The sequence below is a fragment of the Lichenostomus cassidix genome, chromosome 3, assembly GCF_008360975.1.
Source record: "Lichenostomus cassidix isolate B80296 chromosome 3, HeHo_3.0, whole genome shotgun sequence".
In the NCBI taxonomy this organism is placed as follows: Eukaryota; Metazoa; Chordata; class Aves; order Passeriformes; family Meliphagidae; genus Lichenostomus; species Lichenostomus cassidix.
The window spans coordinates 16,099,678-16,115,059 of NC_139483.1; the positions used below are offsets into that span (position 1 = coordinate 16,099,678).

General features: G+C 50.0%; 1 protein-coding gene across 1 annotated transcript in view; it reads left to right on the forward strand.

Moving 5' to 3' along the window:
* Positions 1 to 13,600, forward strand: part of ITPKB (inositol-trisphosphate 3-kinase B) — a 67,118-nt gene extending 53,518 nt beyond the window's left edge. Inside the window, exons 5-8 of the mRNA XM_085054663.1 lie at positions 1,755 to 1,959; positions 7,126 to 7,227; positions 8,612 to 8,683; positions 11,282 to 13,600. Coding sequence (XP_084910789.1) covers positions 1,755 to 1,959; positions 7,126 to 7,227; positions 8,612 to 8,683; positions 11,282 to 11,497 — 595 coding nt within the window. The 3' untranslated portion in view covers positions 11,498 to 13,600. The remainder of the gene's footprint in view (positions 1 to 1,754; positions 1,960 to 7,125; positions 7,228 to 8,611; positions 8,684 to 11,281) is intronic.
* The last annotated feature ends 1,782 nt before the right edge of the window (positions 13,601 to 15,382 follow it).

A 15,382-nucleotide genomic window follows, 5' to 3' on the forward strand; every position in this document is an offset into this window, starting at 1 on the left:
GCAGATGTGAGCAGGGCTGGTGACCCCAGGTGGCTGGCAGTTTTGGAGCAGCCTCAGGCCACCCCTCGGCCCTGGGTGTGCTGCAGGCTGGTGGCAGGGCGGGTTGAGACCCCCCTCGCTGGCAAAGGCGCAGCCCAGACATGGTGGAGACACTTGCGCTGCTGGAAAAGCTGATGGTTTCTGTGGGAGGGAGGAATCTTTTTTTCCCCTCCTGAATCCCGATGTGAAACTCGAACTGGCGTGCCGGGCTGTCGGCAGGGAAGAGGCGGGGAATACTTTCCATCGGAGGGGTGGAGAGAAGGGCAGAGGGCCCGGCGCAGCCATGCGGCCCCGGCTGGCACACACGTGTTGCTGCGGGAAGGAAACAGGACCCACTGTGGACCCAGAGACAGCAGCCACCAGATGAAGACTAGCTAGACATGCTGCCCAGGTGCTCCTGTGGCTCTCTGTGGGAGGAAGAAAACCTCCCATGCACAGATCACATGTCAGGTGATTTATGCAGCTGGGGTTTTGGAGCTCAGGCAAGGGGGCAAATGTGCTGGGCATCATCCTCCTTAAATAAGTTGGTGCTGTGGGAGGAGCTGGTGAGAGAGGATGAATGGAGTTAATGCTGTGGAATGGGGCATCCCCATGGCTGAGCAAATAATCAAGACCTCAGGGCTATTTAACCTGTCCTCTGAGCCAGCAGCTTGGTGCCAGGCAGATACAGGTTTGTTTTTTTCATGCCAACCTGGCTTTGGGATGTGGCAGCTTACTCCAGTTACTCCTAAACTAAACTTTGTCTTTCTTAAGCCTTGGTGACGGCACAAGCCTGAGGCGATGAGGAGGACCAAGCCACAGACATAGATGATCTGTCATTCTCATCAGAAGGAAATCTAGCCCTCTGAGCAGTGTGAGCAGCACTTCTAGCATGCTGCTGCTTTATTCTGCTGTTTTATTGTGTCTGCCCCTAAATCAGGGTTTGGTGATCTCAGCCAAAGACTTTCATTGCTTTTACCTGCAGTATTTTTCAAAGGGGCTGATGCCCTGAGGGTGTGTGCCCTAAGTAAATGCACCAGTTTGCATTGCTAAGCCTGGGGGACACAGGAACCCTGTCCCATATAGTCCACTCAACATAAAGTGTGTTTTGCTTGGTTCTGGAGGTGAACCACACACTCAGTGCTGGGAGTTTGGCACGAGGGACATGGGCAGAGAGCACTGTCCCTCTGCAGAGCCAGGCATGGCTAGTGGGAGGTGTAAAACAGTGACAGATAGGGTCATTCCTGTGTTGTTTTGCTGGGATTTCTCACCCATGTTTGAGGAGACCCTGGACACCTTCCAGACTGAGCCAATGTTGATTTGGGAGCTGCAGGAGGAATTCCATGGTGGTTTATTATTGCTTCAGGAAGTATTACTTTGTGGATGATGGTTTTTTATGCATGCCAGAGTGCAGAACTTTTCCACCACTGTGCTGTGGCACAGAGGAATGCTCCTCTGAAGGATGCATAAGACCCAAGTCTTTGCACACTCCTCTGCACTCTCCGTCCTCCTTCCCCGATTCCCCCATCCTGGCTGCACCCTATGGTCCTGGGGTGGTGGTAAGCACTTGGCCAAGGTTGCATCCCTTCAATGAGGCTTTCCATTATTTCCTATGCTGTGCTACTCCTTAGGGATCAGCTATCCTGGATCAGCCAGATTTCTGGGGCAAGGGCTGTCTGTGGGTATATGGCACCTCGTGTGGTGGCCCTGCTCATACACCCCCTCACTCCTTGCAGGACATACTTGGAGGAGGAGCTGATCAAGGCCCGGAAGAAGCCGAGCCTGAGGAAGGACATGTACCAGAAGATGATTGAGGTGGACCCCGATGCCCCCACCGAGGAGGAGAACGTGCTGCGGGCAGTGACCAAGCCCCGCTACATGCAGTGGAGGGAGACCATCAGCTCCACCGCCACGCTGGGCTTCAGGATTGAGGGGATAAAGGTGAGTCTGGCCAGCTGTGCAGAGCTGGGAGTGCTCACTAACCAAACTCACAGAGGTACACATGCAGCAGGCTGGTGATGAGATTATGTCACATCTGGACATCCCCAGGCCCTGTAGCCAAACCACCACCCAGGCACCTTGTCTAGGGCAGTGCTGCTCTTCTGAGAGCACAGCTGAGCTCAGGGCTGCAAAAGCAAAAGGACAGTTTTAGACAATCTCATTACATCAGCTGCTTGGTTGATTTCCCTCACTGTAAAATACAAAGTGCCATCCTCCAACTTGAATACTCAAATTAGTTGTTTGCTTTCAATACTGCTCTGCCACTGGGCTGAGCCATTAATCCAAGTCCCAGCTTGAACGTGTGCTGATCTACAGTTGGAGCTGTGAGCTTAGCCACAGTCAGTAAGGAGGATGTGTTTACAAGTCTGTCCAGGAAAGTTCAGCCACTGAGCCCTATGAAATGGGACAAACACAGAGCACTTTCTGTCAGCACCTGCATGCACATGTAACCTTCTGACTGCTCTTGCTTGGAGCAGCACTCACATTTCTGGAGACACCAGCTGGGATGCTTTTGTGTCCCCAGTAGATGAGCCAGCCCAGGAGATTTTCTCCAAGCAGGCTTTGCAGCAAGAGAGGTGTCTGGGATGGTGCTTGAACAGAGTTGGGTCTGTAACCACAAAGTATCAGTGATACTGCTTGCATGAACATTAGCAATGGCCTGTGCCTTTTGATAGCCAGACAGTGTGAATTAAAGGTAATATCACACTTGAGCCAAGGGTTTCATCGCATGCCTGGGCATGGTGTTGGCTTGGCAGCCACAGGGATCTCTGTCAAGTTGTGTTTGCAGTAATTCAGGCTTGGGGTGCTGCTGAGGGTGTCGCTGTTGAGCAGCTAGCAGAGTAATGAAAGCACCAGTTCTCAGTGGCAAGAAGGAATGACCTTTATTGTTTTGATTTCATCACATATATAGAGTTCTCAAAAGTCACCCAGATTGGTCAGTCAGAAGCCTTCCCCCAGGCCTGATTGGCCAGGCCTGCACTGCCCAAGTTCTGGGACACTGTTCCAATAACATCCAAACTTTATCTTTATTTATAAAACACAAGAAGAATTCTTGTGGGAAAAACCTGTGCTAGCCACATGAGGGCTCAGGCAGTAGCTCAGGGCAGCCACTTGCTCTCCGTGGAAACAATGGCTCAATTTCTACATGCGTCTTGGTTGGAGGAGCTTTTTCTTTCTCTTAATCACAGATTGTTTTTCTCCTCTCTGAATTGGGTGGGATTCTCCCAGAGTGCCCATCTGGGTATCTGTGGCCTTAACCTCCTACACCTCTCCTGCCTGGAGATATTGGTGTCAAAATGATAAAATTAAAACAAATGAAGCTGTTTCCTGCTAAAGCCCCCACACTAGATTTAGTAGACTTTCCTAGTAGTGTTTCCCTTCACCTCACCAGCAAACAAATGCAGGTGTTAGGCCGTGGGTTTAAAAGGAGGTCAGCAGGAGTAGGTCACTCAGAGGTGCTACTTCTAATCACCCACAGAAGGGAGTTATAATCTTCCTCCGTGCATGTTGCACTTTCTTCATTCAACTTTCATGGCCATCAGGATACAGTGCGTTTATCTCTAACTCAACCCCTCTCAGAAAACCCAGGAGCAGTTCTTGGGCTGAGCCCCTTCAAGAGTTTCCTAGTAGGCAATGTGAGGCACCCTGCCCATCCCATGGCTCTGCCTGGGGTGATGCCAGTCATGCTCCCTCCCCCCAGCAGCTTTCTGCAGTGCCTACATTGGGTCAGGGCACTTGCCTGCTTGTGCAGCTCTTCCCTGATCTCCCCAGTTTATTACAAAACTCAGGCTGTATAAAAAAGAAGTATACTAGTTGGGACTAAAGCTCCCATGCACTGCTTCTTCTCCCTGCTTTCTTGGTGTAATCAGAAAAATCTGTCTATTTATAGTCCAACATGATACAACCTTGGCCTCGAGCAGTGCTTCTCAGTCTGGGCATGTTTGGGGGGCTTTACCGCAAGAGCATGTGAAGCCCTTGAAATTAAAAAATATTAAAAAACCAAACCCAAATCATATTCCCAGGGATGCCAAAAAACATTGTGGAGTGAAGTAAAAGCCATAAAGGAATTATGAGATTTGCACCTCTGTTTAGCCGACCATAAACGAGTTGCTGCCTGATCTGAGCAGTGGATTTTTTTCAAAGAGGTGAAGAAGCCCTTTAATTGAAAAACGTTGAGAAGTGCTGGCCTCCAGCAGTATTCCTGCTGCTGCTGCTAGGGGGCTGACTAATTTGATCAAGGCTCTAATTACTGTAATTCTCCTTAAATCCCTCAGCTTCTGGGTTATTTTCCCCTAAGCTAAAGCATTAGCAGTTCATGCTGTTTCATGGCTGGCTTTTTTTCCAACAGGGCTGATCATGCTGTGCTGTGTCCCTGTTGTTCTCCCTGTTTCTGGGATTGAGTTTCTGTGTTAGGGAAAGTGCCTTCAGTGCCTGGCTGTCATCCCATGTTTTATTTCTTGATGAGATGCTTCACTGTGAAGAGCAGGGAATCTCTTCACAGGTAAATCTGCCCTGCCCCTTGCTCACAGCTGGAGAGTACTGTGAAGTGCAAGGGAAGGATAGGACTTTATCCTGGGCAAGTGGGAAGGGGTCACAGGAAGGAGAGGAACAGTGGTAGCCTTTTGGATGGCATGGGCTGGTAAGGTGAACAGGCAGCTCAGGGTTGAGCATGAGGATAGAAACCATTTCCTGGCTGAGCTCTCCCTTTCCCAGGTGCTCTTGAGGATCCAGTTCTTCCTCTTTAAAATGGAAATTTTCCTCTGCAAAAGGAGATAATGACATTCATCTAACTTTCTGGAATAGCTTGAACCTGTTGAAAACAGTAGCTATTAATAAAATTTCCATGCTGAAAGTAACTCAAGTGATCCCTGGTGGCCTGGTTGAAACTCACTGAAGCTCATTGCAAGAAGTGACACTCTTGAGCTGCTGCTCTGGTCTGAACTCGTTGCCTGCAGCAAGGCCACGGTGGGATGGCATTCCCCCGGGCTAGAATGTTTACAGGGTCCCAGAGCCAGCCCGGAAAGCTTCCCCCTAACTTGGACAAGACAGGCAGCTCACAAGCCCCATGCAAGACCAGCCACAGTGCTGGAGGGAGGTCTGGCTGACCCGAACGCTGCCCCAGTGACGCCAGAGAGAATCGCTGGTGGGGCGGAGGCTGCGATAGTCCTTATCTGCCCCCCTCACATTTCTTCTGCGGGGAAGGCATCCCCTCGGGGCTTGGACACCTGGGAATGTCATGGCACTTGTCAGCCTCATGGCAGCAACCTCTGGCTGGGCAAGGAAACTACAGGGGGCGGGTAATGCTGGGAGCAGCACTACGGATAGGCTGCTTGGCTTTGCTGTAGCTGAGATTGCCTTATCTGAAAGGCCATCTGTGATTTTCATTTATTTTTAGGAGCACTTAGAAGTCCATCTCCTTTCTTGGATGCTTTGTGGAAAGTTGTGCTCTTTACACGTGAAATTAGTGCTGTGGCCCTTCTCCAGATTGATATTGATCATCCCCCTGGGAGAGGGTGGGTTGATTTCTGAGCTGCCACATCAGGGCTCACGTGAAGGACCTATAGCAGCGAAGTGCCCTTCCCCTATACATGACACACGAGCCACCAGAGCATCCTCAGCAAGGTCACAGCTGAAAGCAGAGATCCCAGCTCTGTGTGGTCTATCAGCAGCACAGAGTCTCCAGCAAAAAGGCTGTCCCTGACCCCTGCCAATACACACTCTGTCAGCCCTTAGCATTGCTTTTATATCCTGTAGCAGCACAAGGGTCAGGCTGAGGCCAAGGTGGTTTGAAGCTAAGTGCAGTGGTTGCAATCGATACCAACAAAGTTTTTCCTGGAGTTTTACTTTTGTACACTGCTTTTGCTGCCACTTTTGTTAGCGCTTGCACAAAACACAAGCTGGAAGCTGAAGTGTGCTGTGTGATTCATCCCAAGCTGCACTTCAGGTGTTGGTTTGGTGCTGAGCTCGCCTTGCCAAGCTCTCCACAACCTGGGCACTCAACCTCCCCCCAGCCTGGACTGGCCACCATGCCCATAGCAAACCCTCTAGCCAGGGAGATGCACATTATGCTGTGCTGGGGCACTTCCCTGGATGGGTGTCAAACCTCCAGGGCAGGTGAATTCATTGTGCCTTATTCCTCCCTCAACCTCTGCTCTGCTCCTTCATCCTTCATCTTCCCCAGCCCACAGGATGTCTTTTGGCCCCTGTCCCTTCACTCTATTGTGTGCAAACGAGCTGTCTGGAGCAGTGGGATGGAGTCCTGCAATGGAGCTGGGAGCACAAGCAAGTGTAGTTTAAAATAGCCCCTGTATCCAGGAAGTGAGATCTGCCTGCCTGTCCCACGGCCCCTCTGGACAATGAAACGAGTTGATGTGAAAATCAGAGCCCCAGAAGGACCAGGGAAATGGGGAGAGACCTACAAAGCTGCCCAGAGGTTCGGACAAGAGCCTCTGGGTCAGAGCTGAGTGTCGTCCCTGCAGTGGAGGGTCTCATTGCAGCTCAGCGTTGGGCTGCTGCCTTGGAGGGTTTGTGATCCACGGACTATCAAATGACCAGTGAGGCCAAACAGCCAAGCTTGCTCCTTGCTGCAATGATCTATGGAGGATTTCTCATGGAGGGGTTTGGTGCCTGCTTCTGAAATGCAGTTTCCATCCACAGTCAGTTTTGTCCCATCATGATCATGCTCTGCTGTCCTCCCCACGCCAAGGAGACAGTCCAGGGCTGGTGTCAGTGCCATGCTCAGCCACAGCAGCCATGGGAAGCCATTTGGACACAGAAACACCAAAAGTATGTAGTCTCCAGCCTCTGTTAGCAGCAAGCACCAGGTCTGTGAGAGAGGGTTTGTCCACATTGCCAGTGGCCTTGGCAAGTGTTTGATGATGGAGAGTTCCACTTGCATTAGAGGTCAATACATCAGGGCTCTGGCATAACTTGGGATGTGCAAGACAGAGAGCTGCTGCCTCTGCTCACCTCTGCTTCACATACAGATCCTTCAGCTGCCAAAAAACACTTTCACATCCTACAAGCAACATGCATGGCTGCAGAAACACTAGTCCTGCCCCAGCTTCTTTCTCCCCATTCCACTCACCATTCTCCCTTCTTTTCAAGAAAGAGGATGGCACTGTGAACCGGGACTTCAAGAAGACACGGACAAAGGAACAAGTCATGGAGGCCTTCAGAGAGTTCACCAGAGGAAACAGGAATGTTTTGGTGAGTGGGGGACGTTGGGGGGACTGCCTGGAGAGGGCATTTCCTGTGGAGCCTGGCCTCAGCTCATCAGGTCCCTGCCCTGCAGGGCTGAAGCCTGAGCAGTCTCTGTTAAAAAAGCATGAGAAATGTCAGAGAAACACTGTCCTGGTGCAGGGTGAGGGGAAAGCACTGGAGAGCTGGGAGGGGACATACCTGAGTCTGAGCCTGCTGAGGATGCTCCAGGATTGGCTCCCAAAATCTGCTGAGGAGTCACAGCCATGCTCTGTCCCTTGCCCCTGGGATGCTGGTCACCCCTGAGCCCTCTCTGTACCCCAGTATGCAGTGGTGGGGGCTCCCACCCTGGCAGGGCAGGCTGCCTGTGCCCAGTCTCGCAGAAGGGTGGCCCTGTGCCAGGCACACTTCACATGGGCAAGCCACAAGTCAGCATTTTCCAAGCTTCTCTAAGTTGCCAGGAGAATAAGAGATCTGGCTGTAAACAATTTACATTGACTGTGTCAAATAACCTATTTGACAAAGCGCTCCCATTTTAAGCTGTACTGTATAAAGTTTCCAAATGCAAGGCTCCAGCTGGGGTGGCCCTTGGCACTGCCTCCTTCAAACTGGCATGCTTGCTTTCACAAGAGTTACCCAGGGATTATTCCTGGATCTGAAGATGAAGTTACCTGGCTGCATTTTCTCCACAAAGAACGTGAAGCACACATCATGCTGTGGCCCTGGATAGAACTCCTTGGCCAGAGTATTTTAATAGAGCAATCCCCACCTCTCCCCTTGCAAGGTGTTCTATCCAAACCCCCAAAACAGTGGAGTCCCCTGAGAATGTTTAGTGCCTTCCAGCAATTTGCAGGGATGCTCAAACAGGCTTGTGGGTCTTGACCTGTGTGCTGGCCATTGTGAAAGCCCTTCTACCTTCGGGATCAGCTTTGCAGAAGTGCTGATAGTGGGGTTGCAGAAGTGTCTCCTGATGTGTGACTGACTGAGTGATAAAATGACAGATGAAGTGAAGAATTGACCTATTAAGAGAGTGCAGGGGAGAGGAAAAAGTAGCAGCTCCTGAATTAGGTGTTCCCACCATGGATGTAGCAGGGACACTCTGCAGAGAGCACCAGTGCAGCAAAAGCAAATGCTTTCACTAAGTTTTGAAAGCCACAGGATTTCACAGGATTCTACAGAAGCCAAAAGGATAAGTGGATCATAAAAAAGAGGAGGCACTTTCCAAAGGGAAAAGTCTGTGGGAGGATGCTGGGCACAAGATGTCTGAGGAACACACTCAGCATCTCTCCATGCAAGCACAGGGTGACTTTCCTGTCTGCCCCAATGCCTTGGTTTTTATGTAGGTTTCCTGCAACACTGATGGCTTGGGTTTGTGTTTTTTTTGTAATTCCAGAACAGTTACCTTAACCGTTTGAAGGGCATCCGTGCTACCCTGGAGACATCTCCGTTCTTCAAGTGCCATGAGGTAATATTCATGTTTAGATAGATCTGCCTGGAAAAGCAAACTGTTTAATTTCAGCTTGTCCAAGGAGAGAAGTGAAAGTCAGAGGCTGTAAATATCAGTAATTTTGAATTTATTCTTATATCCTTATTTTCGTCTGTGTATCTAATACTTATGTGCAAATACAGATGATAACATACAATGTTTATGCATCTGACATGGGCTCAAATCTACTGAAAGCCAATGTTCAAACAGATTAAAAGTGATCTAGGAGGAACTCGGGCTGTTTATGACAGGGAAAATTCCCTAGTGGGAAAGCACAGGGGTTTTCTCTGGAGAAATGTCTGTTTGAATGCATGTCAGGTATCATTTGGCTGCCAGTTGCTCCACATGATCAAAAAAGCTTCAACACAGCCATAAATTTCAGATACCCCAAACCTGCCTTTCCTGAGCTTGTTGGGCACCACAGTACAAGCTCTTCCTTTGGAAGTTCTTTCCTACAGAAAAGAGTGTCCATGATACCAACATTTTCTACATGGGACAGGAAAACAAGGAGGGAACGCTACCCTTTTTGGCCATTTCAGGAACTGAAATTCTACACAATTTAATGAAATAACTTTGCTAATGCATCTACTTAACAAAACATGAGAGTGCATGTCCTTGTCACGTGTTGCATAGGGATGAAAGAGCCTCGTAGGAACCTTTGACTCCCAGGGCTCAGGAGCCACAGCTCCAAGAGCCCACTGTCCCTCACCCAGAGCCACATGAGCTGCCTCAGCACCAGTCACACACGGAGGGTCTGCCAGGAGCCGGAGGCAGATGGGGCCATGCCTTCTGGTGGCAGTGCCTGGAAGGCAGTTGGAAGGGAAATGTCAAAACTGAGGGTTTCAGGTCAGTTCAACACAGGAAACAAAATTCTCCGTGAAACCGAGTGCCAGGGTTTCATTTGAAAACACAGAAACAAAGCAGCCTTTCAAAGAGGGTTTGAAAGGAGTTTCCACTCCTTAAAAATTAAAAAGCAGCAGCTTTGACTTTCCATCCCGCTTCTAGATGAAGCACAGCAGAAGGTCTGCCAAGCTCTGTGTCTCTCCATGGGGCCCTTGCTGAGCAGGGCTGCTCTGACGAGCTGCAGGAGAACTGGGCAGCCCAGGACAGGCAAATGAAGAATGTCAGCAAAAGGCTTTTCCTTAAAATTGGAATGCTCCGTCCTGGCCAAGAGAGGTCTATAAGAGGTTAGCAGAAGGAGAGCTAAAGATAAGCATTTCTCGGAAATAATACGTATCTCTGGACCTTGGATGTTTTCCCAACGCACTGGAGGAAAAAGTCTCCTGAAAAATGTAAATTCATAACAACTGTTGCAATCAGTACATGCATCCTGTTCAAAACTCTTGTCTAAAGGCAAACCTTGAGCTAAGCCCTGCTGATAGAACGGATGTGGGAGTCCCCAGTAACATTTAGTGCTGCTGTTTTGGAGGGCTGACACCAACTGGATTCTCTTCCATGTACCTGCATGCCATAAGGGGCACTCGTGGCTCCCAGTGCATGGCATCACCTCTGCTACAGCCCTTTGCACTCTGGTCACCAAGGTCCCTATTCGTGACACAGGGGCAAGTGAGTTCATAATTCACCAATTAATGCATGTCAGAGAGAATTTGGAAAGCAGTTTTCATTTGGGACAGCTCTGATACACATCCACTGGTGCTTTCCTGCCCCTGCTAAAATCATCTGAGTGGAAGAGCAGGTTCAGCAGAAGAACACGATGGTGACTGTCCTGATACTGATACATGTTCCCTAAGCACTGGGAAGCCACAGCAGAACTGCTGCTGGTGTCAGCCTGGCTGGGTCAGGATGCTGAGCTGCTGAGATCTCTCTGCTCTGTGTGTGGTGATCGTTGGGCTTGTGGGGTCTCATCCCACTGCAATAGGCCTTGAGACTTCTGCTGTCAGAGCCCAAATGCACCTGTGGGCTTCCCCAGACTTGCCCAGGCCACTGCTTGCTGCAGGATTTTCCCAAAGGCCGATCAGGATTTGAAAGAGCCCTTCAAAACAGATGCAGCCAAGTGAACTCAGGGAAGAGGAAATTCATGAGCATGCAGCTCTGTACCTTGCATCCCCAGAGTGCTGTGAGTGCCAGGAGGATATTCTAGGGGCAGTCTGGGTATAACTGGATGGTGTTTCAAGCAGGAGGCAGCACATTGCACATAACTTGTGCTTGGAGTGTCCCCATCCCTGCAGTGGTGTCTGCAGGACTGGTGAATGCAAAGAGCGCAAGCTGGTCACAAAGAACCAGCCTTGAAAAACCCCCATCTGAAGGCTGAGACAATTCATTTCATTCCTTCCTAGGGGACCTTGGCTCACTTTCCAAAATGAATTTTTATCTTTCATGCCCATATTTTTCTGATCCTCTCCTTCTGCCAAGATCTGGGATTTGTATGAGTAAATCAGCTTGCCCAAATGCCCAATTTGCATATGCAAACACAACCAGCGACACCCAGAGCTTGCTTTTGCTCATGCAAAATTGCAGCAGCATCTCTTGTAAATGCAGCCTGAGATAAGGTGTCTGAAAGCCCCAAAGAGGGCTGAAAATGAGCAACAGGAGCTAATTGGTCTCACCTCTCCACAGGTAATTGGGAGCTCTCTCCTCTTCATTCATGACAAGCAGGAACAAGCCAAAGTCTGGATGATTGACTTCGGGAAAACAACCCCGCTGCCGGAGGGACAAGTTCTCCAGCACAACGTGCCCTGGGTGGAAGGGAACAGAGAGGATGGCTACCTCTGGGGGCTGGACAACCTCATTCAGATCCTGACAGAGTTGTCCCAGAGCGAAGACTTGCATTAAAGCCGCGCGTCTGACTCTGCCACTACCCCCAACCTGCCCCCGACTGACTCTTCTGAACTGCACTACAAGACACTTTCCAGCCCTCGCCCCCCTCCATTTGAAAGCTATACTCTCCCTATTTAATGTGTTTTTGTTGTGGTTATTTTTTAGGTTGTCTTGGTTGTTTTCCCCCCCTCTCCTTGTAAATAGAGAGCTAACCTGCCAGAACAAAAGCTGAACTTGAAACCTTAGCTTTGCAGAGTCAGTGGGAGCAGGTGGCCGGGAGCAGCCCGGAGGGGTTGCTTAGGCAAGAACATGCTTCGCCTATCGCGCTTTTGTCTCTTGCTCAGCCTGATGTTAAGAGGGCTGGCAGAGGAAGGAGCCTCTTCCTGCACTGGGACCATCCTGAAAACACTCAGTGGTCATGCCCAGGACCCCCTGGCAGCCAGAGAGTGTGAGCGAGGTGTGGAGATGGTGAAGGACACTGTAGCAGGAGCCCTTTGGTTGTCTTTGCCAGCACTTTTCAGCTGAGGGAGCTGGCTGTGCCAAGTCCTTCAGAGATGCTGGAAGGGCAGATTTGGGTTTTAACTTGTGTTCAAGACATCTTGTAGAGGTTGCTCAGTTATTTTTGAGTGGCACTGGAGGATGAGGGTTTCCCTCCTGCTGCAGAGCCATGCAGTCTAGCACAGATATTTGCCATGGCCAGGTGCTTCCCACCCACGTCCCCCATGCTGGGTGCCCTGGTGAGCAAAACCTTGGACTCCAGCTCCCTTGCTAGGAACTGCTTCCAGCCGACCTTAGCTGCAGTCACCAAAGCTTATAAAATAGCTTATAAAGGACTACTATGAGACCTAAAGTAGCCATCCAGGTTGATCAGTCTTTTTTGTCAGCAGCTGAGCACGTATGTAGTGCCACCAATTCTCACACCTAGCCCAGGGCAACCCTCCCATCTGGAGCATCTCCATAATTCCCATCTGCATCAGGTGAAGGGTTACAGCAGCAAGGCAGCTTGTGGGTTAGAGACCTTTGGCAAAGCAGAGTTGGGCTCAGGCATCCCCATGCCTTCCCCTTTTTTCCACAGAGCTGGCTGCCTGTGGCTGCACTGCTCCTGCTCCTGTGAAAACACCCAGTTCCCTATTTAGGGCGGAGGCTATTTTTTAACTTCCTGGAACATTTGAACGAAGCGGCGGCAGGGCTGGCGCGCCAAAGGTCACCCGTGGAGAGGCCGGCACGGAGGGGAGGCTGGGAGGCCAGGAGCCATCACATCAAGGACATGAAGCACAGGAGGTGGTGCAGGAGCTTAGCCATGAATCCCTCACCTGCTCCAGCCATCCCCAAACCCACTGTCCCATGTCGCTTCCCCAGATCAGGGCTCCAGAGCCCCTCTGCCACAGTTTGATGGGTGCAGCACCCTTGATGGGGGAGATCTCCCTGCAGCAATAAGGAGGTGGCCACCAAGCCATCTGCAGCCAAGCCTCTTTGCCAAGGACTGAAGCTTCTTAAGGTTTTATTCAGTTCATATCTCACCAGACAGGTGTCTTTTGCTCATCAGATGCCATTGTAAATGGTTGCACTGTTTTAGCTCCTTGCCAGGCTTTCTAGAATAGCCCGTGTGGAAGTGCCTTATAGACTTGCCTCTGTTCCATTAGTGTCATGGAAAAGGTTGGGGTTTTTTTAAGTTATATTTATTTTCATCCCATTTTAATTGCACAAAACACTAAAATTTAATGCATGGAATCCTCTTTTTTTTTTTAACTGTGTTTTTAGTTTTTAAGCCATGCCTTTTCCAGCTTTGGAGAAAAGGTGTGAACAGATATGCGTAGCTATGTACCACTTACCGCTGTACTTTAGCTTCGAGCTGCTCCTATATATGTACGTTATTTTTTAAGCCTGTTTATGAACCAGATTTCTTGCTTTGTGGCTTCAGAAGAAGCAGATTGTTGCTCTCAAATGTCTTATGCCTTCCTGGAGGCTGGAACGGTTGCTGTGAGGGATTTTCCCTGCTCCCACCCCACCTCTCGGTCATTGGGTAATACAGAAAAAATCCAAACCTGTCTGGAACACCAACGCACAGTGCCTGTAAAAAAGTTCTGTAACATTGCAAATAAAGGCATATGGGAAGCATTCCCCTGGTGTGCAGTCGGTATCTGCCCTGTGCAGCTTGTGGCAGCCTTGGAACAGCCTTTCATGTCTATGATTGTGTGGGAATCAGGCTCCAGCAGTGCTTCATAAAAGCAAGAGGAGGGAAGGACGCTGCTCTGGGAACAGATCTGACAAACAGGAACTGGCTCTGCAGGGAGCAGGACGGGGGGAGAGTAGAGCTGGGGCTGTGGGGGGCCCAGGCTCGGTGGGAGCTAACCCCCAGAGAGGCCTGAATTTCTCCATCCCTCTTCTACAGGGAAGCTCACTGAAGGCAGCTCCACGCCAGGAATTTTTTTGGAACATTTTTGGCTCCCACTGAGCGGTTTCTGAGTGCCACCCTGTGATTTCTGCACTGGAGAATACCAAAGCACCCAGGAGAAGCAGAAGCTGCTTGGCACAGCCAAACACTCCCCCTGCTCCTCGCCCTCTCAGCTGCACTGTGGGCAAGGCCAGAGGGAGCACTTTAGACCAAAGGCCACCAAAAAAAACCCTAGATTGTTTCTGCAATGAAGGAGGAATCAGGATGTAGAGTCTGAAGGAGCTCCATTCCCTCCTGGTTGGTTGTGCAAGCCCAGGACAGAGGTGGCTGAGGAGGGGTGGGTGGGCTGCCCCATAGGAAAGCCAGATTTAGTGCCCAGACCACCAGGAGCAGCCTGGCCTAGGGACCAGTCCTGGCTCACCACAGGTCCTCTAAAACAAGCTTCAGAAGAAACCCTGCAGCGTGGAATTCGAACACTAGAAACCTCTTGTTTGGCAGCAGAGCTGGCAGGGCACTGGATGTGATGCTGCTGCCTGTGCACCAGCGGTCTCTCCTGGGCTGTGGGAGAGCAAACATGTTTTTTCTATGGCTGCTAAGCTCACTCCGGGAGGGCTGACAGCCCCTGGCTTACTTAGAGGTCCAGTTATTGGGGGACCACTGAGAGTCTCTCTGATACGTGACTCCTCTTCCTACCTTCAGAGGAAAACAAAAGCCTCCAAAATGTACCCAGCTGCACCCTGAAATGCAAAAACAGAGGGTGAAGAATGCTATTCTGCAAAAGCCTCTTTTGAGAGTTAAGGAAACATTATGGTGTTGTGGTGGACAATGTGCAGAAAAAATCACGTTGCCAGAGGTTTATGTCCCAAAAGGAGACAGAGGAGTCCTGTAACTTTATTTTATTTATCCCATTATTTGAATAATGGGAGAGGCCATGGGGCATTTCCCCTGAAGTCTCTCAAATTGTTGGAGGGTGCAGATGCCTTTTAATCCTAATTTCCTGGCTGCATCACCCTCTTCCTTTCCCCATTGACTGAGGCATTCAGAAGGTACAGACTTCCCAATATGCCTATTCCATGTCCCCCTCTAATATACACCACCCCTATTGTTTTTAAAATATAACAAAACAATATTCATCATTCTATTAAGTCTTTGTTCTTCTCCTCTAAGTCCAGGAATTCAACAGAGCCTTGGCTGAGCAACAGTCCATGTCAATTAGTAACATTTTCTAGAACTGATTATTTCTCCCATTACTTCCCTATCTGTAAGTCCCTGGCCCTATCTACAAGCAGATTCACACAGTCTGTTTATAAAGACACATTCATTTTACTCCTTCCAAGAGGGAAAGGGAGTAAGTTAAGAAAAGAAACCTTGTGACTGAGTGCTGGCATCTGCTGACCCTAAGGTTTTTTCCCAGGGTTGGGACAGGGCAGGTCCCCACTGGCACGTGCCACAGCAAGAGCCCGGCTTGTCCCCCCACCTGGCTTTACTGCACCTCAAAGCAAAGC